This window comes from Coloeus monedula (genome assembly GCF_965178545.1).
Source record: "Coloeus monedula genome assembly, chromosome: W".
Lineage (NCBI taxonomy): Eukaryota > Metazoa > Chordata > Aves > Passeriformes > Corvidae > Coloeus > Coloeus monedula.
Genome location: NC_138821.1, coordinates 30,680,057 through 30,704,184, shown reverse-complemented (window position 1 = coordinate 30,704,184; position 24,128 = coordinate 30,680,057). Strand labels below are relative to the sequence as shown.

The window sequence follows — 24,128 nt, the reverse complement described above, 5'->3', positions numbered from 1 at the left end:
ACCACAATATAGTCATCCCCCACAGGCATTAAAGCTTTATTTAAAACTGAATATGTTGCCCCTGTATCCACCAAAAATTCTATTTCTTTTTCCTTGTCCGCTAGCTTCATTATAACCAGTGGATCTGCTAGGGTGGAATCCCCTGGTCCTCTTCAATCTTCTTTCACGTGTGCAACCACCCTCCTCCTTCCTCTGTTTTCCTTGTTCTGGTGGTCTTCTTGTCTTGTTTCTGGGCACTCATCTTTCCAATGACCAAACCTCCCACAAATTGCGCATTGGTCTCTACCTAGCCGGGGTGGGCCTTGTCTGGGAGGTCCTCGTCAGGGGGGTCCTTGTCTAAGTTTTTCTCTATTCCCTTCTTTTACTACTGCTACTAATTTCTTCATCCCTTGCTTGTAACCTTCTTCTCGATTACTGAATACCCTCCAAGCTGCATCTAATAGAGTTTCCAGGTTCCTCCCTTCTGGCCCCTGAAGTTTCTGCAATTTACGTCTGATATCTCCTGTGGATTGTCCTAGAAACAAAGATACCAGCTGTTGTACCCCTACCTCGGTCTCAGGATCCAGCGATGTGTGACGGCGCATTGCATCCCTCAGACGATCCAGGAATTCGGATGGTGACTCAGAAGGACCCTGTCTTATTGCGTACAAAGCTGACCAGTTTAGGGTCTTGGGAATAGCCCTTTCCACCCCTCTTGCTATCCATTCTTGATAACCTTTTAATTTCTTTAATTCAGCTGTTCTATTTGGGTTCCAGTGTGGTTCCTGGAGTGGGAAGTAATCTTTTACATCTAATTGTTGTGTTTTGTAATAGTCCTCTGCCAAGTCTCGAGCTGTTTTCAAAACTAGCTGTCTTTCTGTCTCTGTTAGTCCACCCAATAGTAATTGTATATCAGCCCAATCTGGATTATGCTGTTTAATTATAAGTCGCAAGCGCTCAGCAGTACCTGCTGGATCACTTCGGTAATTTTTGGCAACGTTATACCATGCATCTAGGTCAGCAGTAGAGAAAGGTACTCTAATTAACATTGTATCCCCATCAGGTGCCACTGCCTCTCTCAGAGGTGCCATCAGTACCTGTTTCCTGGTTCGGGACGAGACAGGACTGCCCGGGGGAGAGGGGGTTGGCGTTGGTGTTCCTTCCGAGTCTGCATCCTCTTCCTGTCTCCTAAAGAGAGGCTTAAGCAAATCGGTTAATTCATCATCATCTTGTCCCTGAGCTGCTGCTTGATAGACTTTGTCTGACCTTGTACGCCTTTGACCTATGCTGCATGACAAACAGCACCGCTTAATTCTTCCTTGGCCCTTTTTATTTTCTTTTTCCAGAGCTAACACCATAGGATCACTGAGGGGTTTGATTCCACAATCTCTCTGCCATTCAGGGTGTTTTCGGAGAGAAAAAAATGCGTCAGCGTAGGAAACTTCTTCCCATTTACCTTCCCGCCTCAGAAACAGCATTAACTGAAGCAAGGTATTATAATCTAAAGTTCCATTAGATGGCCATTTGGCTTCATTTTCTAATTTATACAGTGGCCGCCACTGGGTACAATATTTTATAAGGGTTCTTTTATTTTCTGTGCCTCCAGCTCCTACTATCTCCTTCCAATGTGCCAAAATACAGCCAAGCAGGCTTGCTCTGGGGATTTCCTTACTTTGTCTGGTTCCCATCCTATTCAGAGTTTGAGTTTACTCAAATACTGTGCCACCCCCTTCGGGTCACCTGTATAGTGTATAGGTCACTCTTTATAAATTCTCTTGTGCCTTCTGTCAAGCCTGCTTTGCTGCTGCTTGAAATATTTTTTTTTTTTTCTTCAAAAGTCTTTACTATCGCCTCCCAATCTGTTACACTATTTTGGGAATGTGATGCTCCTTACCACACAACAGTTTCAACACAAAATGTTCCTTGCTTTCCCCACACTCGGCACAGATCTCTGTTTGCCGAATAAATAGAATTATAACATCTCCGACTTCCACAAATTTCGCACTGAGCTAAAATCCACAGCCGGTGTGGAGCTGGAGTTTTCTTACACCCACACACAAAGCAGGGAGTCCTTTCTGTCACTCAAGCAGATAGGACACATGAATGGAGAGAGTCGGGGCTATGCTTTGACCATTAGCTACTGGGGGGGGGGGGTAACGACCTCCCTCCCTGCTTAGCTGCTGTTGTTTCTATCTCTGTCCCCTAGTTTTATCTCAATTCCACCCAAATCTTTTTTTTTTTCTTTTCCCAATTTTCTTCCCGAACCTCCCAAATCTCAGGTACCAAATGCGACTTCCCACACACAATCTTTAAAATCTCAGGCTCAAAATTAGCTTCAGAGTACCCCTGATAGCACTGAGAACACAGGCTCTGCCGTCTGGTCTTTCAAACTCTAAATTCTCTGCTGCTGGTTGTTCCCAATCAAGAGCCACTAATCTTTCTGCAGAGGTTCTCCCAGCCACGAATCCAAATTCAACAAGCAAGCACTCCCCCCCCCCCCCCCAACAAATGTCTCAATATTACACTCTCAAACAACACACGGCAACACGCACGCTCCCGTTTTACAAACGAATAGGCAACCTAATACACATCTACACACATAAAAGCAGTCCGACAACAACCAATGTCCACACAGACATGTAAGCAGCAAAACAACATTCAAACCTGCTACTAGTAGCAAAAATGTGCGCAGCACTCGCTTGTAATAGTTTCAGGGTCCCGCTTATATTTTCCCAACACGGTAACAAGTTTCAGTGGGACCCCCCCTTTGGAATCACCCGATCCGCTCCCAGGATCGCTAGCGGCCGCTCTATCGGTCGGCGATTCCCCCTTGCTGGCTCCGGTAGCTGGTTGCTTGCAAGCTCCACCTTTACCCTCACAGGGACTGCGCTGTACGCGGGACGTCTCCTCGCGGCTTACCAGCAGCCCTGGCCACGCGTACGACTTACAGGCAACCTAAATGCAAAACATACCGTTTATCCGCAGTTCCAGGTCGTTGTCTGTCCGCCGCAGTGAGCGAGCTGAGGGGCGGAGATCCTCCAGGAAAGCCCTGGGGCGCGCCTAGGATGTCCGCTCCTCAGCCGATCCTGCAGCCGGACAGAGTCGCTCCTGGCTGCTCGCCAAAATGAAGAGCGGAAAGAACTCCACTACTAAATAAGTAGTAAAGTAGGTATGTTTTATTCCAGCTCTGGGAGACACGGGGAATCGCTCCTTCAAAATCATGCGTGCCGACAGCTGCATTCAGCTCGGTATTTATCGGGTTACAAGTTCCATATTCATTAAGTTTCGCAACACGCCTATACATATTCATCACCTAGCCCCGCCCAGCCTCGCTTCGTATTATAATGAACCCAAAAGTCATTTACATTCGTGTTGCGCTTGCGCAGTGTTGTTTGGTGTTTTTGGTAGGGGTCTTCCGAGGGTCTTTTTGATGAAGCCAGGCAGTCTTCCTCGTCCTGAACTTTTCACCTTTCTCCCCTGCGCATGCTCTTTTGTACCCCTGGCCTTTGAGACTGGTTTGAGCTAGTTCGCAGGATATCTGTCTGAGACTCCCCCTGGTTTTATCAGAGGTCTCTTATCTTTTCTTCCTGCCCTGGTATGCTGACCAAGCTGGATGCATTGTTCCTGACAAACTAATTCTCCTGCTTCCCATCCCCCTGATTCACAGGTAGTAGCCATGCCTACTGATCCAGAGATGGCTACAAAAGGACAGAAAATGATGTCACTGCAAATAATTGCAAAACCAAAAAAAGACCGAAGAACAGAAAATTAAGTCACTAATAACTAAAGTTTGTAAAGACAATTATTAAAAAAATAAAAGGGAAGGGATTGAAAGGAATGAGGGACTTGTCTTTACAAACAAGCTGTGGGCCTGCTGGAAGATAAAACTAGTACTGAGAGATAAAAGAAACAATGGGAAGGATTCCACTGATTGATGAATGGAAAGAAAGAGATTTGTCTTTACAAATAAACTATAGGTCTGCTGATAAATTAAATTGGATATTCAGAGATGAAAGAAACAATGAAAAGAACCATAAGAATTAAAATAAAGGGAGGGGTTATACATTAGAAGGGACTCTTAGGTATTAGGTGTTTTGGGAAGTCTGTACCTCTCAAGTACCTCAGCCAATGGGGAAAGAGAGAGGGAAATGCCATCGGGAAATTAGGATAAATAGGAGGCTGCGCCCTCCAAAAATTTGAGACACCCCAGGGGAAATGCCCCATGGCCTCTCCCTTTCTTCGAATAAAGTAACAGGACTCCTCTGTCTCCTTTTTTGGACAAACCTCTGGTGTTTGTGGATTAATTTTCCTGACAGCAGGAAGCTTTCTCTTCACATAGAATCATAGAATGGCTTGGGTTGGAAGGGACCCTAAAGACCATCTAGTACCAATCCCCCAGGACTGGGACACCTTCTACTAGACCAGGTTGCTCAAAGCCCCATCCAGCCTACCCTTGAATACTTCCAAGGATGTGCTGATGTTAAGAGAGGACATAACCTTCTGCAGGGTGGATACCATTGCTCCCTGATCAATCCAGCAGAACTAGAGCATCCTTGCTGACAGCCATGCTCCTTAAGGGCTTCTTTCATACAGGGGGCAGGGTGGGGGAGTGGGGCTGTGGTTGCTCCTGGCTGTGCCCAGGTCCCATCAACTGCTATCCCAAGTTTTCCTGATTCAGGAAATTCCCCCGTGCACTGCGTTAAAGCACTCTGCTGTGGATCATGCCGGCATGGGAGCTGCTTGCCTCAGCGATGTAGTTTTATTTGGTGCCATCTCTGATACAGCCCCTTGAATGTGCACTGTGTGAATCGACACATACAGGTAACCAAGGCGACCACCAAACCACAGCTGAAATGCAACGAGTAGATTTATTTCATTACCCTGCTAACAACGCCTGGCGGCAGACACACAGGGACACAGGCTCAGTTCATCGTGGCGGGTGGGGGGGAGGGGGGCCTGCTGACTGGCCCAGTATATCAAAGGGCCTCGCCCACCCACAGTATATTACAAGGCTGTGCTTTTATGATCTCTCTGTCTCTCCCAGCAGGAGTGTTGGGGTTTTAGGAAGTCTCCTTTTATTTTTTTTTCTCTTAGAGAATTTCCCCCCATATGTGTTGCTAGGAGACAACAACGACTGTATACTTAAGAGAGACAAAAGAAGTCACAGCTCAGGGGAGGGGTCCAGCTGGCTACTCTCTTTTACCTGGGGGTTTCTCTGAGGGCAGAGATGCCGAGAGATTTGGACTGGGAAAACGGGGTTGGGTGCAGCCCCTAGTTCTCTTGTTCTCTCGGCATTCGGAGGGGAGAGAGGCTGCAGTCACTATGGGGAGAATTCGTCACCACTGTGGGGTTCTGCCTTCTGCTGCCTTTCTTCTACCATGAGTGGAGCTCTGCTCACTGGAGTGGCCATTGCACTGGGACCTTATTTAACACCCTACATCACTAAAAAAGGGACTTTTCACCATCTGCTCGGGTGCCTCAGGGGAAAAACCCCGGGATCCTGAGCCCGCCTTTCCCTGCCCTGCTCGGAGCTGGGCTGCCACTGCACCGTCCCCACCGTTCTTTTGCCACTGCTCCGAGTCTTCACTACACTGTAGCTCCGCACTACCTACCTGCCGAGACATCCCAGGGTTCCCGCTACAGCTGTGGAGTTTGATACATCTAGTCTACCACCCGGGATTTTTGCTCATTCCTGCCGTTCCAGTTTGCTGCTCCCAAGAGTCCCGCTGAGGCACCGGGATCGGCTGCCCCTGGGGGGTTTGTAAAGCAATTTTTTCTTCCATCCCTTCTCATCTCGGTCAAGCTGCCATTACCACGTGCTCCCCGAGCTTGTGCTGGAGCGCCCCCTGCAGCCACGGGGAGAATCATCACACCTGCCCTGCCCACCAGGAGTCTACCAGCACCCCTGCTATCTGTGACCATCACTACACTAAAGGGGAAAGTGCCTGCGGCCGAGAAGGCTGTTACTGGGTTTCTGGTTCTGTTTGTTGTTACTGCCATAGTTATTGTTGTTTGTTTGTCTTGTTATATATACTAGTAAAGAACTGTTATTCCTATTTCTCATATCTTTGCCTGAAAGCCCCTTAATTTCAGAATTATAATAATTCGGAGGGAAGGGTGTTGCATTTTCCATTCCAAGGGAAGCTCCTGCCTTCCTTAGCAGATACCTGTCTTTCAAACCAAGACAAGGAGGCTCAAAGCATGTCTGTGAGAGTGTGTTATCTCTCCACAGGAATTCTACTTCTCAAAACAGGCAGAGGATGAACAACACTAGGCATAATCAATTGAGTTTTCTGACACTGATTTTCTTAGCATTCCCAGCTGCAAGGTCAATTTAAGCACAAATATTCCCTCTTCTTCCAGTTTTAACCCTTTCCCCCCAACATGTACTTACTGAAAATTAGGTGTTTTCTCATGCTACTGAGGGAATACAGAAATGAGAACAACAAAAAGAAGCCACATCTTAGTACATCATGGTAATGTTTTTAATCAGAAGAGATAAAACTAATCTTTAGAATTTATTTTTCAGTTTCTAAATAAAGATTAGTTCTTATCTAGCATTTTAATAGTCATTGAATTTTTGAGAAAAAGCCCATATAGTAGGTAATCATGACTGAAGGAAAGGGAAAACTTACAAGTACTTACATACACAAAGACAAGAAATGTCAATACTGCTTTACTGATTTTGTATTTTATTGTGGAACTGAGTTTTTTTCTTTTACACAAGATATGCTCAATGGAAGAGGGGACATTGCACACAAATATCATAAAAGCATTGCATATTACTTTCATGGGAAACTAATTTTCTACATTAGATATGACTGGATAGAAGTGATGCAGAATTATAAGACATAATACCATACACAGCTGCAGACTGGCACAAACACCATTCAGAACAAGAGAGGAGGTGTGTGAGGTGCTTCTCAGCCAGCAACAAGACTGTTTCTTTCAATGGTTTGGAAGATGATGGCTGCATGCAAATGCGTGAAAGGATATTTCAGATTTCCTCTTTTACAGTTGTGATTTCAGCCCAGTCCTGAAAAGGTAGCTCTGACATCTGGACCTCCTAGCTAGTCTAGTGCAGAGAAGCTGTTTTTTTCTTCTTTTTTTTTGTTTCAATATTTTTATGTCATTGTTTTAGTTACTTTTGTTTTTTAGATTTTTTTTTTGTAAAGTCACACCAAACAGACTTTTTTCTTTTTTTATTTTAAACAAAATTACTATTTTTCTCAAAACATCATAGCAAGAACCTCTTGCAACAGATGAACAAAGAGAAGCATATGACAGAAATATCCTATATGCACAGTAAGTGTTCTTTGGAGATTACTTTCTTGTGGTAGGATGGATTGACAATTCAAATAACAAATTGATCCAATCTTAGTAAATGAGTACCAGAACTCTCCTAAAATGCATAAGCTATTGTAGACAATTTAACAACCCCATTCATATACGCAGTTAGCTCCATTCACCAGAGTATGCAAGATAATAATAAAAAAAAAATCAAAAATTAATTTTATGAAAGATGGCGTGAAAAGTAGAGGTCACTGAAGTCAGGCCCACCACAGGACTTTGAAAAGGCATGAAAGAATGGCCCTGTCTAAGTTCAGGAGTGGGCTGTGACCTCTAAAGTAATTTATTGAATTTTATGAAGCAGTATAGTAATAGCATGAAGATCATGACTGGGGATGCCCAATTTAAATGGCATGCCCTACTGAATCTTCATAATTAATCAAAACAAATCATGCTCCTAGAAATCTATGCTGATCAACAGTACTCATCGTTAATGTACACGCAACATTTTTCTGACTGTTTCTAAACTGATTGTGTAGTGATTAGTGCAGTTAGATTAGTTCCACAGGCAGGAAAGACATAAAGGCAAGAGGAGCTAATGGAGGAGTTCATTGCTGTGTTACACCCAGGCATGATTAACATTTAAAAGGGAATGGATGGAACAGGCATTACAATACCTCAGAATAGTCAGACTGGGTTTTTAATATTCTTGTAAAAGCAAAAGATGAATAAATATTTTAAGAACAGCCGTAACTGCCTTTACTTTTTAAAGTAAAATAAATGCTTGAGCCACCACAAACTTACTTGGAAAGATTTAAGGCTTGATTCTAATTTCATTTACAGTAGGACCTAATGACTGTAACTTCCCTGATTGTAGTGAAATTGCTCTTGATTCACAAGAATAAGTGGCATAAGTGAGATTAGACTCAGGACCATTGCTGTACTTATATTTTTTACCAAAGCAGAGGTACAAACCATTTCAGATATTATCAGAAAATCAATTCCCGCCCACTTAAAAAGTTTGAAATCTGACATATATAAGAATGTAGACAAAGCAGAATTGTAGAACTTGTACAATTATTCTTCCAAATATTTTGCCTATAACTTTGAAGACTATGTATTACAAAAGCCATTTTAAGTGAATAATTATGAGCCCAGCAAACGTGCTTGTTTTCACAATACATTTCCATCTGCCTTTTCTGCCATAGTCATTCTGAGTGAAGTTCTTAACAACTTAAAAGGTATAGCAATAAATAAAACAGCACTGCCAGAGATACCTAAAATGAAGAAGACATTAAAAATAAATCAAAAACCTCAACAATTGACAAACAGTAATTCACAGCATTAAATAGGCCTCAGAAGCCCACATTTAAAGGGCCCTAAAGCAGTATTAAAAAACCCCTCATAAAAATTAGGAGTGCAAACATATACCTATTAAACAAAAATGGCCTAACAATGTAAAATTGAAACAAATTATAATCACTACATTGCAAAGCTTAATACCAGCCATGATGGTGAATCACACAGACCAGCACATATTTTCATTTTGGAGGCCTTTACACCTTCTATAAATTCAGATTTGCAAACCTTCTACAATGTAACAAGACTTTTTAATTGGGATAAAACTTCTGAGACTAAAAAGTCCAAACTGTCTTAAATGACGTAACTGTTCTACATGCTGTTCTGCTGCAAGCAGCCTAAAGGAAGGGAAGGGAGAAAGGAAGAGAGAGAAGAAGGGGGAAAGGAACTTATTTTAGCTTATCATTTATTATATCTTTTTTCAAGATCTTGGGGGGATTGAGCATGTAGATTACACTCTTGTAAATATTAGGCAATCAACATTTAAAATCCCATTTTCTGTCATCATCAATAGGTTAATTTTTCCACCAGGGACCCCCTTCCCCCCACTTTCAAAAAGGCAGTTGACTATTTTCAACAAATCTTACCTCAATATCCATTCTCACTAGAACTTTAAACAACATTAATTTATCTTACAAGACTACTACTACAACTAAAAAAATTGCCTTGGCCTGAAAAATTTTTCTTTGAATTTTCCTTTAAATGAAAACTTTTGTTAAAAATTTATTAAAAGTTCACACAGCACGACAAAAAAGTTTTCTGTACATTTGTACCCATATATGCTCTTAAATTAAACAAATAAGGTAAGACAGAGGAAGTTTGAATACTGTACAGACTTGCAGGTAACCTTCATCATCCCTAATATTTTACCAAGTTTTGCAACTCTGATAGTGGAGACTACTTCAATCTTACTTCCACGGTACAAAAGAACCTTAAAAAAAAAAAATGCTCATCTTGCCTTGTTGAGCTGTCCTGGTGCATCAATGAATTGTTCACAGAACTAACATACGTACTTCATAGCACCAAGCTGTTTGACCAGTCAGATAGGTTTCTAGTATACACTTCATGCACACTAACACTTCTTTACTGGGGCAACTATGATCCTACACAGATGTTTTATAAATTTGCTGTCTCAACATAAAAAATAAGTGCATCAAGTTTCTTTGTACATTCAAGTCACTTTCTAAGGCAAATTGTCTACTGTATGTACTCCCAACTGCTTTGGTATTTTGTTTTAGTTAATTGATAGTGGACATGGGTGTTTAAGCATGTGTACTGGTCAGTTCTGACTGGAGTGAGTGGATTTTTACTGGGAGCATGCCTTAGATCAACAATTTTGCATGTTGAAGTAAAGGTTTTAGAATTCTCAATGGGGTTCAGACTACATGCATATTTGGCCTATGAATGTTATTGGATGTCAGTATGCAGGATTCAAATTAAAGTGGAAAACTGCTAATGAACATTTAGGTTATACATCCCTTCCTAGCCACATTCTGCTTCTTATTTTGCAGCTAACTTAATTCTGTAAAGTAAGGACCTCCTTTGCAATAGCTCAGATTGATACAAATTTCAAACCTCCTTTTCATGTGAATGCATGAACTGCAGTAAGAGATACAGCTATTGCCATAAGACTACTGGAGATCTAATTATTTATTACTTTCTCCTCCTACCCCTCTCTTTCTTTTTCTCTCTTTGTAATTCTTCAGATGGCAAATGCCTCTACCTGGCATAAGTCACTTGGAGTTGCTAGTACATGGTTTTCAAACATTCAGTGGAGATGAAACTGGATCTGTATTTTCACAGTAATTTTGACCCTATTATGGGAATGCTGTTATTTCCCCTAGCAATCAGCAAAGACTAAAAAATATTTGTGACTTGCATCACTGTGATAGGGTATAGCATTTTGCAGGCATACAGTTCAGCAGTTGAAATAGATGGGTTGAATTTTTAGAAAAGGTGTTTTCAAACTGAAGAATTTCTGGACAAAAAGTAAATCTTGCAGTCTGGTTCTTACAGTTCAATCTTGCACGCAGGAAAAGATTCATCTTGCATAACAACAGTGCTGCTGCTTGCCAAAACCATGATGTTGAGGTCCTGCTGTTTCTCATGGGTCTCTTGGTACCATTCTCTCATCACTTCCGAGTCATGGGTTGGGATTAAGGTCACCTGCAACACAAAAGAGGATAACTCTTGAGGAATGGACAACAGAAGCAACTGATAAGAAAAATGTCTTTTTAAGAAGTCCTAGCCAACAAATATGATTCCCTTTTGGAAAGAGTGGATCAGATAAAAGAAAATAAATAAATATGTAGATAACATAAAATGACTGAGAAGAAGCAGTTTATCAAAATAAAAGCTTGGTTCTCTAAGGTACTGAGGTGCAACTTTCCAGAGAAGCAGCAGTCTGTAGTCTGCACCTATAGCTCTTCAGATTATGGCCAAATATTTTGTTTACTTATTTATCATGTTGGAAAGGCACATGAAGTTTCCATGTGTACGTGTTGACTGTATAAACCATGAAACATTCACTTTTCTTTCCTACTTAAAACCTGCAAGGTTTCCAAACTTGGATCATATATGGTATAACAACAAGATCAAGTAGACAAATGGCCTTGTAAACCAGCTCCCAACTGTTTTGTTCTCCAGGTCAGAAGGGTCAGAAATGGAGAAGCATTTGAGTATGGTTCAGCTCTATCTCTCGCTTGGGTGTCCTCTCACATCACTGGTGAAACAAGGTGTCCAAGCTGGGAACTCCTGTCTCCAGCAGCTGCTGGCCACTGCAGAGGCACTCTGGTTTCCTGTAGTTGCTTTCCAGAGAAGATTACATTTCCAGGTAGAAATACTAGTGAAAAGCCTACCTGCATATTACTGTCCCACTGAGCCTTGCCCTCCAGCAGGGAGTCCAGAACAGCCCTGCTCGGCTCCTCAGCTGCAGAATCGTTCCCGCTCACCACATAGTAGGATGACCGCACCCTCTTGAAAAACTCAACATCAACATTTTTTCTATTGCTGTGGTTGGGAATGTACACCAGATCCAAATACACCGGAGGTCCTGGAGGCACTGCTGTAGATTTTGATGACTTACTATTCCCAGGTCCTTTAGAAATCAAACAACAAAAGAACATATCATAGGATAGTTAAAACATTCATTTGTTAATTACTACTATAACTGCTGAGATTATATTAAAATTGCTTGTCTTAGTTAAACATTACATAGCTACAATTGTACTTTTGTGTCCCCTGAAACATTTATGGCATTACCCTCCTACATCTAATAACACGTTCCAACTTTGTCGTATGCCAATTACAATTGGACTGGGAAGAAAAAAATGAAATAAAAATAACTAACTATATAATGCAATAAAAACTCACTACCACATAACCAACATTTGACCGAATCTTTCCCAGTAATATACTATTATCCAACAATTACTATGCAGGGCTGTGGTTACTGAATTACCATTCAATAAATGGCAGTATTATTTTCCAATTTAAGAAGTACAACTTTTTGAAAGTCTCAGGTATGCATGATTATAAAAGCTAGGGTCACACAGGGAGCCATGCAGAAGTGGTCCTGAGATTTAGGGTATCACCACATACCAAGACATAGTAGCTGTTGATATGTTCAGACTGTCTTACAGGTGCATCAGGAAGATACTACATGTGAGCAGAGAGAGGGGCAAAGTGGAACATGAGAGAAAAGAGAAACTTCCTAAAGCAATTACTGCAGGAAACTGAGAACAAATGTTTGTTTGCCTGATGGATCCTTATTTGCATACACAAACTAGCCACTTATCACAAAAAGTAGAGGGAAGCATGTTTTTCTGCTATACACAGCATAGTATCTGTTCTAAGAAGAGGTCAAAAATAGCTGATTTTGCTGAACACTGGATCATGGTGTGAACTGACAATCAGGATTCAAGCAGTAATTTTATCTAGATGATCACCATTTATGTTTTATTGATCTCCTCATGATGTTACAGAGGATGAAGTTTGGTAAACTAAATTATCTGAACAACACTATTTAGGATTACATGTTGAAAATACTGGCAAGTCCAATACAATTGTCTAGTGGGACCTGCCATTCATCACAGGGCAATATGTCAAATAAGCATCATAATATGATAAGATTTCCTGAATTAGAGAGCTTTAAACTATTTGGTATATTAAAAAAAATCTTTTATCATCTTTTATCATAAAAAATCTGATACATCTTTCTGAATTGTGTATACTAACATTGCATAATACATTAGACATTACATTTTACACTTAAATGTCATCAAATTGAGCCTTGTCTTCAGCGCAAGAATATACCTTAGAAGTATGCTTCAAGGAAGAAGAATCTAATATAAAACTGAAGTGCTGGAGAAATGTACAGCATGAGGAACTGAACAGCTGCTTTGAAAAACATCTACTAGGAGCTACATGCAAATAATGGTGTAAGAAAGGAATAGTGGACCACTTAAAATGATGAAGCTACAGAGAGCTGAATGCTGGTTTGCTTGTACTGAATCCTACACTTGTTCCTTGTAAAAAAGTTTTCAATAAAACATCAGTCCTGGAAACAGCAAAATCCAAGTATCCCCAAAACACTCTCTAACAAGATCTGCCAGAAACAAAATATTAGCACAATGTCTTCTTTGGTCATCTAATTCATATTTTATTACTACTTGGAATACACAGCAGTCATTCAAAATAACATTAGTTTTCTGTATATTTAGTCATTACTGATGGCATAAAACTTTAACTGTGTATTGGTTCTGGCTGAGCTGGAGTTCATTTTCCCATAGCAGCCCTCACAGTGCTGTACTTTGCATTTGTAGTTGGAAAGGTGTTGACAACATACCAGTGTTTTGGCTACTGCTGAGTAACACTGCCACAGCGCCAGAGCTGTCTACCATTCCCCCCCCCCCCCCCCCCCCCATCAAGGGGCTGGAAGTGGGCAAGATCCTGGGAGGGGACTGTCAGAGACTGAAAATAGTTCATGCCTCAAACATTGATATAAAGTTTTGCTCATTATAAAGAAGCTACAACCGAGGAAGCCCCCCTGAAGAGTGGGACTTTGAACTGAAAGTCAAACTGTTGATTAGATAAAGGGAAACGCATTGTTTAATCATCTCAGGCTGAGGGAAAGTTATGCATCCACAAAAGGCCAAAGCCACCAGCTGCAACTATCTCCAGCTGAGTTTGGGGTGGGGGAAGAGCACAGCTCACAGAGGCCAAGTTTATACAGACTTCCCCCAACCGAGGGGGGAGGAGGAGGTTTTGAATGCATGGTGTAACCTCTGGTGAGAGGCAATAAACACCCATCCTGCGATTACACAAACTGGCCCAGCTGTGGAATCCCCAACCCCACAGGCCACATCCACGGGACATTCACGTGAAAGGCTTTGCCCCACAGGACTGTACGCGATGCAACAGACCCAGAGTCTGCTGTGAGAGACTGCCCCCCCCTCCCCCAGGGGGACATGCCTGGACGTGCCTACCTAGCCTGAGCATATATACCCATGGGATTCTCTGCTTTCTGGGGGGGGGGGGTTTCACCACTAAGGGGATCAGCTGGGGAGGATCAGCAGGACATTGTTGGGATCCATGGAGTGGTGATATCTTCCTTATTCTGTCCCTGTCACTCTTTCTGTCCCCCCCACCTATTTTCTACTTCTTTCTTTTTCTCTCTCTCATGTTTACTATCAAATAAAGCCCTTACTATTGTCACTGACATATGGTCTTGTTTGCACCTTAATTTGGGCTGAGGCATTTCTAAGAACCTTGAAACTGGATCATAACAGGGACACAACTAGGACAGCTGACCCAAACTGACCAAAGGGATATTCCATACCATCTAATGACAGCTCAGATAAAAAAGCTAAGGAAGAGAGGAGGAACAGGGGGGTATTCTACAATGTTTGCCTTCCAGAGCAACCACTGCATGAGCTGAAACCCTGCTTCTCAGAAAGTGGCTAAACATCACTTGTTGATGGGAAGTAGAAAATAAACTCTTTTTTTCTCTTTGCTTGTGCTTGTGCAAACTTTTGCTTTCACTTTAGTAAACTGCCTTATCTCAACCTACAAGTTGTTTTCCATCTGATTTTCTCTCCCCTGTCCAGCTGGGAAGGGGAGCGGTAGAGCAGCTTGGTAGGCACCTGGTGTTGAGCCAAGGTCAACTGACCACAACTGGATTATGTGATATACATGCTCAGCTCACTGAAAGTGCTCTTACTACTGTTATAATTTTTTAAAAATACTATTTTTAAAATTAATCCAGAAAAGTAATAAAAGCATCCAATGTCTGATTGTACCTATGCCTCTCACAATATTGAATTGCATTACTTTATGTTAAGATTATGCCTATATGATTCTTATAATGAATAAAGTAATTTACTGCTGATTTCACTTCACCTACAGAAGTGGTACTTTTAATTCTAATAGTTGGTTAACAATTCAGACAGTACTAAGTTTTTTATATTTGATGTACCCTCTCTAATTCTTTGCATCTGAGCAAACTGACACATCAGATTTATCAGATTGCAAAACTTAATTCAGTGTATTTCATTCATTTAAATGTAGCTATAATACACCAGATTTATATTTAAAACATGAACTTTCCTTGGGGGTTTGCTACAAACCACATTGTCAGCTGATGTAAAGGCAACCTAACTTCACTGCAACAACAAAGAAAATCTTAACATTAGGGAACAGCTATCTGTCTTTACCTGTGGTTGCAGTCTTTGCTGACTTGTATGTTGTTGTATTTGCTGCATTCTTGGTGTCCTTATCTTTCTCTTCCACTTGAGACTTTACTTCTGGATTAGAGATATTTTTGGTTGCTTTCTCTACAGACTCCTTTTTTTGAGAAACTGTTTTGGAATTTTTGTCTAAAGATTCCTTTACAGCTGGTTTTGGTGAAGCCACTTGTTTTGATTTACCATCGCTTTTTTTAACAGGAGAAGACAACTTGGTCTTAGTACCCTGTTTTTTTGTCTTTGTCTTTTCTTTGAGGTCCTTCTTCAAAGGTTTACCCAAATTCTGATCAGTGGGCAAAATCTCTGGATCAACCATGGAGACGTCAGGGTGCCTAGGGGAAGGGCTGTGATCCTGCATTGGGGCAGGTGGTGGGTCAATTTGTTTGTATGTAATTGTCTTGTCTGTCGGAATGGTTTCTGACTCATCTTCGGAATCAATGTTAGCATCTGCAGTGATGGAAGGGCATTCTTCAGTCTCAGGGGGAACATCTGAATCAGTCTGAGATGGGGCAGACTCACTCATGGATGTGGGAGGGGTTTCATCATACTGCCGCCCTTGCTGCTTTCCCCCAGAAGGTGGATGGGCTCTCACAGATTGAGTTAATGGTTTCTTTTGATATTGAGACTGTTCTTCACTTGCAAACCACTCAAGGGGATTTGGGTTGATAAATGACGGTGAAAGTTCAGTTTTAGGATGTTTATATTCACAGGAAGACACAAGGCATAAGTCAACATCTTGACGGGATTCTGCTAAAGATTTTTCTGGAGTAAAATGTGCACTTGCTTCATAGGAATAGCTAGTATCTTTGGATGACCTGGTGGTTTTCCTAGTTGTCTCAAATGAGTAATCTGTGTCTTCAGGTGAGTTGGTGGCTTTCCCTGTTGTCTCATAGGAGTAATCCATAGCATCAGGTGATCTGATAGCTTTCCCAATTATCTCATAGGAATAATCTGTGACTCCTGGTGACGCCATGGTTTTCCCTGTCATCTCATAGGAATAATCTGTGGACTGAGGTGATCTAGATGTTGAAACTGCCTCATAGGAGTAACTAATATCCTCTGGTGACCTAACAGTTTTCTCTGGGGCCTTGTAAGAATAACTAAGTTCTTCTGGTGACCTGCTGCTTTCCTCTAAATCTTCTTTTTCTGGGCTGATTAAAGGTTCTGGACTGTGCTTTGTTAGGGGTTCTTGGTAACCAAATGCTTTGACAGAGGACACTTGCAAAGACAATGAAGATGTGTGACTAGCTGGCACAACTTCTGTGATTGCAGGAGGTGAATCTGGAAAACTAGGAGAGTACAGAGAAGATTCCCTTGGAGTTAATGGAGATAGGTCAGACTTTGGTGAAAGCTTTTCTCCGAGGCTCTGCATCTTTTCTGAAGTAAAAGAAGAATGTAGTGACATATGTCTGAGTGGAACAGCACCTGAAAAGGTTTCTTCTGGCAGTGGTGAAGTTAACTGGGAATGTGTATGAGCTGATGAAGTTGAGGATGAAGCTTCAATTTGAGAAACTGAAATAATTTCTGAAATATCCTTCTCCTGAAAGCAAGATGACTGCTCCACAGGGGAAGTCTTCCATGCAAAAATAGGCTCCTGTATATCTGAAGGGCTATAATCTACTTCTGTCAGTCCATTTTCAGATATATGGTATATACTAGTGCCTACAGTAGGATAGCCTGGAGATTGCCTACTAAAGTCCATTGTTAAAGACTGCTCAGGGGACTCATGACCAAATTCTACTGACATAGTTGACTGCTCAGGAGATTTGTGATTGTGCACTGGGGTTCTTGATTTTGTAGTTTTAGGTGAGAAATCTGGTGGAGAAATTGACATGGGTCTTGGGCATTCTTCTTTAGATGGAGACATCTCTGTTTCATGAAACATTGTTGGTGTTTGTACAACTGACACTGAAAGGGAATCATCAACTTCAGTAGAGTGGGGGGATCCAACCTCAGCATGCAAAGAAGGAGATACATCATCAGTAGTTGGTTCTGGAAATGAACTAGTAGCAACAGATGCTGTAGAGACAGAAGCTACTCCTTCTATATGGGAATAGGTATCTTCTGCTACAACTTCATCAACTGGAGTTGCAGATGTGTCAGAAACAGTACCTTCTGAAATTGACATTTTGGTGTCTTCTTTTAAGGAACCAAACTGACCGATATCTATTTGAGTCGGTGAGAGATCACCTGCTAACTTCCGCTCATCCAAGACCAGTGAAAACTGAGAGCTGCTGGGTTCTGTATCCTCCATTTTCCTTTCTAGGCTGAAACCTTCCTTAATTGCCATAAACTCCATGCTTTTTTCACCTTGTTTTTCTTGGAAAAGGCTCACAGAGCTGGCTTCAGAAGCCGGGTTCATCTGAACAGGTGATTTTTTTTTTTCAGGTTTCCCCTCAGAAGGATTTCCATAATCTCTGGTGGGAGACTTTACATCAGCACTCAAAAATGTATCATAAGTGGTCTCTGAACCTATCAGTGGTGGACTCCGTAGAGGCGAGAGAACCTTTTCAATAGGAGATTCTGAATCTGGCACAGGCTCATCCATAGGGCTAATTCTGGGTTTAGCAGACTCATCTTTATCTTCACTGAGTTCAAAGATAACAGGAACTTCTGTTGACTTTTCACTGGTTTCAGAGGGAAGCTGACTGGATTTTTCATCAGTGGGAGATTGATAATAAGGCGTGTGGCCAGCACTACCAGCAGCAGACTGTGAGGGAGATGCTACTTCTAATGTTTTATCTTCAGGGCTTGCACAGTACTCTTTGGCAACTTCTTGATGTACATCAGACAATGTAGCAATGGGGACAGGCTCAGCCAAGGCTTTGATCTCACTGGGCGTAAGTGAAAAGTTCACACTGCGTTCACTCAGTGGTGTTTTAGTAACAGGTGATGGAGGGGACAAACTCTTAGCTGGGCTCTTGACTGGACTATGTTTTCCACCATCTTCTGGATAGGGTTCTTTGATTTCTAATTTGTCAGTGCCTTGGATTTCACTTCCTTTTTGACAATATACATCTTGGAATGCAGATTTACAGAATTTGTCTTTCTCTAATGAAGAAGGTGGTGAGATGGTAGAAGCTGAGGCATTATAGTCTTTAACTTCTGTGGCCTCTGTTTTGGATCCCTCTGATAATCCATTAAAAGCATCTGGAAGTGGAAAAAGTTTAGGTCTAGCAAATTCTTGAGAGTACAATGATGTCTCATACTTGGTAATGTACATATACTCTTGAGAAGGTGACTCACTTTCCTCATTGTTAGTTTCATCACTCATGACATCCCGGGGGGTAGACATTTCATCCATTGGAGTTGGTTCACTGGATATTTCGATGGTAGACTGTGTATAACCTGAAGTAGCAGTGAATTCCTCAGGTGGATTTTCTCTATCTTCTTCATCAGAAACAGTGGCTTCACTTTCTGAGCCACCAGGTAATGTTTCATTATGGATAGAAGAAGCCAGTTCAACTGTTGGAGACTGAGGCTCTGAGTGTTTTGTTGGTGTAAGTATGAGTAGGCCATATTTATCTTCAACTTCACCAGTTTCTGCAGCTTTGTCTACCACAGACATCACATAATCTTCAGCTTCTATTTTTTCAATCTTCTCTTCATCTCTAATGTCTTCTGCTTTGTCTTCCTTGTCTTCTTCAGCCTCTTCAGTTTCTGCCTTTTCAACTGCTTCTTCCCTGTCTTCCTTAGCCTGTTCATCTGATGCCTCATCATCTGCCTTTTCAATATATTTTTTTGCTTTAATATCAGCCATTATTGCTTCTGAACTCTCTTGCATTTTTCTTGCTTTCTTCATATATGGTTTTGTAGTGACCAGTTGTGTCTTTACCTCCACATCTTCACCTCGCTCTTCAGCTTCTTCTGTCTTTGCATTTTCCTCATCATTTCCTCCTTCATATGAGTCTTCCAAGACAGTTCCCTCATCTTCAAACTTTTCATGGTCATCAACCCTGTGCTTTTCCAGGGGTTCCAATTCTTCAGGTGTTTGTTCACACTCACCCTCTGCCTCTGTGGTAGTTATGCCTTCATCAGATGACTCAGCAGGTCCTTCATGATCTAATTTTTCTTTTTGGACTTCAAAGGCCTCTTTTTGTTCTGTGCCAGTGAGTTTCAGTTCATCCTCTATGAGTGCAACTTGAAGTTTCGTTACTTTTATTGTTTCATCTTCTTCAGCTTTTAGTTCCTCAAAATCCTTCGTTAAATCCTCTGGTGAAGACATAAGGGATCTCTCAACTTGAAGTTCTTTTCCACTAGCTGCAATTTCTGCAGCTGCTGCAGTTGTGGTAGTGGCTTCAACTACTGAAAGGGCAGCTTGAGCTCCACTGACTTTAATCTCCTTGAGAGTCTTGATTTTTACTTTTTCCTTTGGCTTTTCAGCAGATATTGCTTCTTTATTAGTAGGTTCCTCCTCCTTTTGTGGTTTAGTCTTTGCTGCTGGATTTTTGACTTCAGTTGAAGGAGCAGATGTCTTTGTTTCTTTAGGAACCTTCTTGATGCCTTTTTTGATTCCTTTTTCTTCCTTCCTTATTTCCTTCTCTTCTTTTTTACCGTCTTTTTTAACTTCCTTTGGTGGAGCTTCTTTCTTTACTTCCTTCTTAGTTTCCTTATCTTCCTTTTTCACCTCTTTTTTAACTTCTTGCTTGATCTCTTTTTTTTTGTGTTTTTCCTCTTTTTTGATGGGTGTTTTCTCCTCTTTTTTAGAAACCTCTTTCTTTGGTTTTTCTTTTTCCTCTTTTTTTTTTTCAGGTTTTGCTTTGACTTCCTTTTTCACTGGCTTGTCCTTTGCTACTTTTGCTTTTACATCTGTATCTTGTTTTTCAGGAGTTTCAGATTTTTGCTCTTCTTTACTTTTAACATCTTTTTCTGCCACTATAGGTTTGGTCTCCCCTTTTACTGGTTTCTCTTTTTTAACTGGAACGTTTTCTTTGCTTTCCAAATTTTGAAGCTTTTCCAGTGCTGGACTAGGTTTTGCAGGCTCCAATCTTTCTTCTTTAGATTCCTTTCTGACAGGCTTGCTTGGTGTCTTTGCAGCAGGCTTCAGACTCTCCTTGCTGTCTGTTCGCTGCTTCAACCTTGCTTGTTTCACAGCTGGACTAGCAATGTTTCCAGTTAGGTCTTTTTGTGTAACCACTGGTTGTTTAAGAAAGTCTAAGTGTTTGAGTTTTTCTAGTCCTTCTAGAATATTATATTGTGTGCTGTTTCCAGGAAACAGAACTCGGATTATTTTTTCTACAGGATTAGCTGGATGCCACACAATGAGGGATGAGACAGAGGTGAAAAAGGATAATGGAATGTCTAGTTCTTGGCCATTTGGTAGCAGGAATTCAGCTTTATCTTTGCTAGTACCACTCCACTGCTGCATAAAATATTGCATCTCTTTGCTATTTTTGACAGGATTAAGCACATACATCTCAAGTTTGCCAACTCCCATTTTCTGAAATAAAATGATGGGGTCAATGGTATTTCCTATGTTTCTGAAAAGAGGTTCTGGTTTCATAGACAATTTATTTAAATATTGTAGAGTAAACCAAGCTTCTTCTACACTCCTATTTACTCTAAAGTTAGGATCCAGGTTCTTCAGGTTCTCAGGTATATTAAGGAATACAACACCTAAATCGGGTGAGATCAGATTTTTCATCCAGTCACTGTTGGACACAGACCCTTGGGACTGTTCCTCTTCTAATTCAGCTATTTTTCGCTGAAGCATGCTATTGATTCCTGGCAGGTTATCATCTCCAATGTGAGTGAGTAGAATGGAATCTACCCTGTCCAAGTGCCGGATAAGTTTCCAAAAGCAAGATTTTCTTTCAGATCCTCCATTGATGAGCATGTTGAATCCATTCACTGCAAATAATGCAGAGTCCCCTCTTCCACCTGGGAAAATATAACAGCAGGGTTTGGAGAGTTTCAAGAAGCCTCCTGACGTTGGAGGTTCTAAAATGTCAAAGGGTGATGGCACTTCTACTGATTCTGACAGATACTCAGTGAATTCAGATAGTCCTTCCATTTTGGGCAATATGGAAGCTGAGTTGAGCTTAATGTTAATAAAGTCTTGAAGGTTGTGTCTGTCAAGGTTGGAATTTTTCCATTCTCCTTCCTCAGGGCAGAAAAGAGTTAAGCTGGCTTTGTTGGCAGGGTGTGTGGTGCTCAATAATTCACCAATCTAAGGTTGTAAAACAAAACCACAAGATGAATGTAAATTCATTTTTTAATTATGATTAATATCAGAACATAATAGTTCCTGATCAGATAAAACCTTTTTCATTCACTTCTGCACTGTTGAGTACCCATCCTAGAAGCTAAAGGAACCAGTTATCACAATTAGTTTTCTACTGTATTTTTTAAAATACAAATGATCACCTTATGAGGAAAGGTCCCTTCCTCCCTACCTAAAGAGGGAAAGTACCCCAAGGTTCTCCCCTCCCTCCTCTACCCTTTATAGGAGGACAGTACAAGTTTTAATTTAGAGGGGATGAGGACTATGAAGCTAATGTTGCCAGAGCTGCCACTATCTCTGCCATTGGCTCACGAGTCTCCTTGCTACCCCTGTTCATTCAGAGGAGGCTAGTATCCTCCTGGAGCAGCTGCCTTCCTCACCCCCCTCCTTACACAGCATGTATTTCACAACACCACAGTTCTTTCTGCAGACTGGATCCTGTCTCCCAGACTGCAGGACAGTTTTCCAGAACACTAAGAAATTATTTACTCCATCAAAAATGCAAAAAGTTGCAAGTTTTGTATTTGTGAGATTGTGAGGCAAATATATTTATATATGTTCTATTGTTCTGGTTTTGGCTGGGATAGAGTTAATTTTCTTCATAGTAGCTATTATACGGCTGTGTTTTGGATTTGTGCTAAAAAAAGTGTTGATAACACAGGGATGTTTTAGCTGTTGCTGAGCAGGGCTTATACAGAATCAAGGCCTTTTCTGCTTCTCACATCACACCATCAATGAGTAGTCTGTGAGTGCACAAGAAGTTGGGAGGAGGCACAGTTCGGACAGCTGATTCCAACTGACCAAAGGGACATTCCATACCATATGATGTCATGCTCAGCATATAAAGCTAGGGGAGGAAAGAGGAATGGGAATGATAGCATTTGTCTTTCCAAATCACCATTACTCATGATGGATCCCTGCTTTCTTGGAAATGGCTGAACACTTGCCTGCCCATGGGAAGCAGTGAACTAATTCTTTATTTTGCTTTGCTTGCATGTATGGCTTTTGGTTTTCCTATTAAACTGTCTTTATCTCAACCCATGAGTTCTCTCATTTTTCCCCCTCTGATTGTTTCACCAATCCTACTGTGAGGGGAATAAGCAAGGCACTATGTGGGGCTTAGTTGCCAGCTGGGGTTAAACTATGAAAAAAGATATAAAAATACATATATCATATTATGCAATATATTATATATTTAGAATGCTTTATATATATAGTCTTATAAATAAAAAAATATAAAATCAATGCTAAAGAAAGAGCCAGAAGAAAAGTGTTATGGTTAAAAACAATATTGTCATTATTTTTATTTTCAACTCATGGATCACAAAAGTAAAAATCTAGAATAACTCTATTAATTTTGACAGTGTTTGAAAACATGTGTCTGAGTTTCAGCCAGGGCAAAGTTAATTTTTTACAGTAGTCAGGAGGGGGGCATGGCCAGGCTCTAATGTTATTCAATACCACCTCATGTCATTGCTAGGGATGGGGCAAAGGGACCCTCTCTGGCTTCAGAGGAGGAGGGCAACCTTTTTCTGGTCAGGAGAAAAATGTGGTCAGGAAGAGCCAGTCACTATTTGTCAAAGTTTTCTGTGTAAATAATTTCTTTGTCTTATAGCTTTTATTATTAATATTCTTGCTGTTATTGTTATTTTTCTTATCTCATTGCCATTTCCAGTAAATTGTTATTTTTGCAACCCGTAATCTTTGCCTTTTGTGCTTTCAGTGGGGGTAGAGGGGGAGCAAGCGATGTCTGGTTTGGGAGAGTCTAGGTGGGGGCACTAAATTGGGGAGTACCATTCCTAAACCATGACAGCCTTATTTGGCGCCCAATGTCAGGCATGAAGGGTTGAGATAAGAACAGATCTGCCCAGAGTGGATTGGAAACAAAATTGATCTAAGCATTTGTTGTATTAGGCATGGAGCCACCGGTCCCAGTGTAGCTTGGTCTGTTCATATGGGTGTGGTATCTAACCCTGTATATATTCCTGTATGTTCTCCTTGCAACATTCTTTTTCAGAGCAGGGAGAGGGATCACCATTGCTTTGTTGCTGTACTGTGGGATATCAGTTTATGACATGATAACATCAAGGGCAATGAGGGTCATTTGGGATGCATATTCAGTGTTGCTTTCCTACCTACCTTTGCAGTCCATTAATAATTATACACAGTCTGTGGAGGGAACAGGAAAGGATAATTTTCCACAGCCTTTCATTTCCTTTTCCTCCTTCAGGCCTATTACAACAGCTTTTGAGAATTTTTAATTCACTTTGGATATTAGGAAAGCATGTTCTTGGTAGGTCTGCCAGGTCTCCTCAGTGTGGTCCACATTATGTTTAGAGTCAAGAAAGAGATTTCTAGGGGGAGATCATTCAGAGATCTGCCCCGAGAGTGGATAGTCATGAGTAGCATGGAATGTGGGAGGACATGGGCCAGTATTCGAAGGACTTCTCCAATGGTTTGGAAGTTCACCCCTGAACAACTACAGGACCCTGTTAAAGTGATAAAATATGCAAAGGAAAAATGCTGTGGCAGTT

At 41.2% G+C, this 24,128-nt stretch overlaps 1 protein-coding gene across 1 annotated transcript in view; it reads right to left on the bottom strand.

The window, feature by feature from the left end:
- Window positions 1–10,638: 10,638 nt before the first annotated feature.
- The window catches only part of LOC309584616 (microtubule-associated protein 1B-like), a gene marked incomplete at both ends in the record, with an annotated part of 132,162 nt that continues 118,672 nt past the window's right edge, over window positions 10,639–24,128 (bottom strand). Inside the window, 3 exons of the mRNA XM_082300739.1 lie at window positions 10,639–10,794; window positions 11,487–11,725; window positions 15,342–21,540. Coding sequence (XP_082156865.1) covers window positions 10,639–10,794; window positions 11,487–11,725; window positions 15,342–21,540 — 6,594 coding nt within the window. The remainder of the gene's footprint in view (window positions 10,795–11,486; window positions 11,726–15,341; window positions 21,541–24,128) is intronic.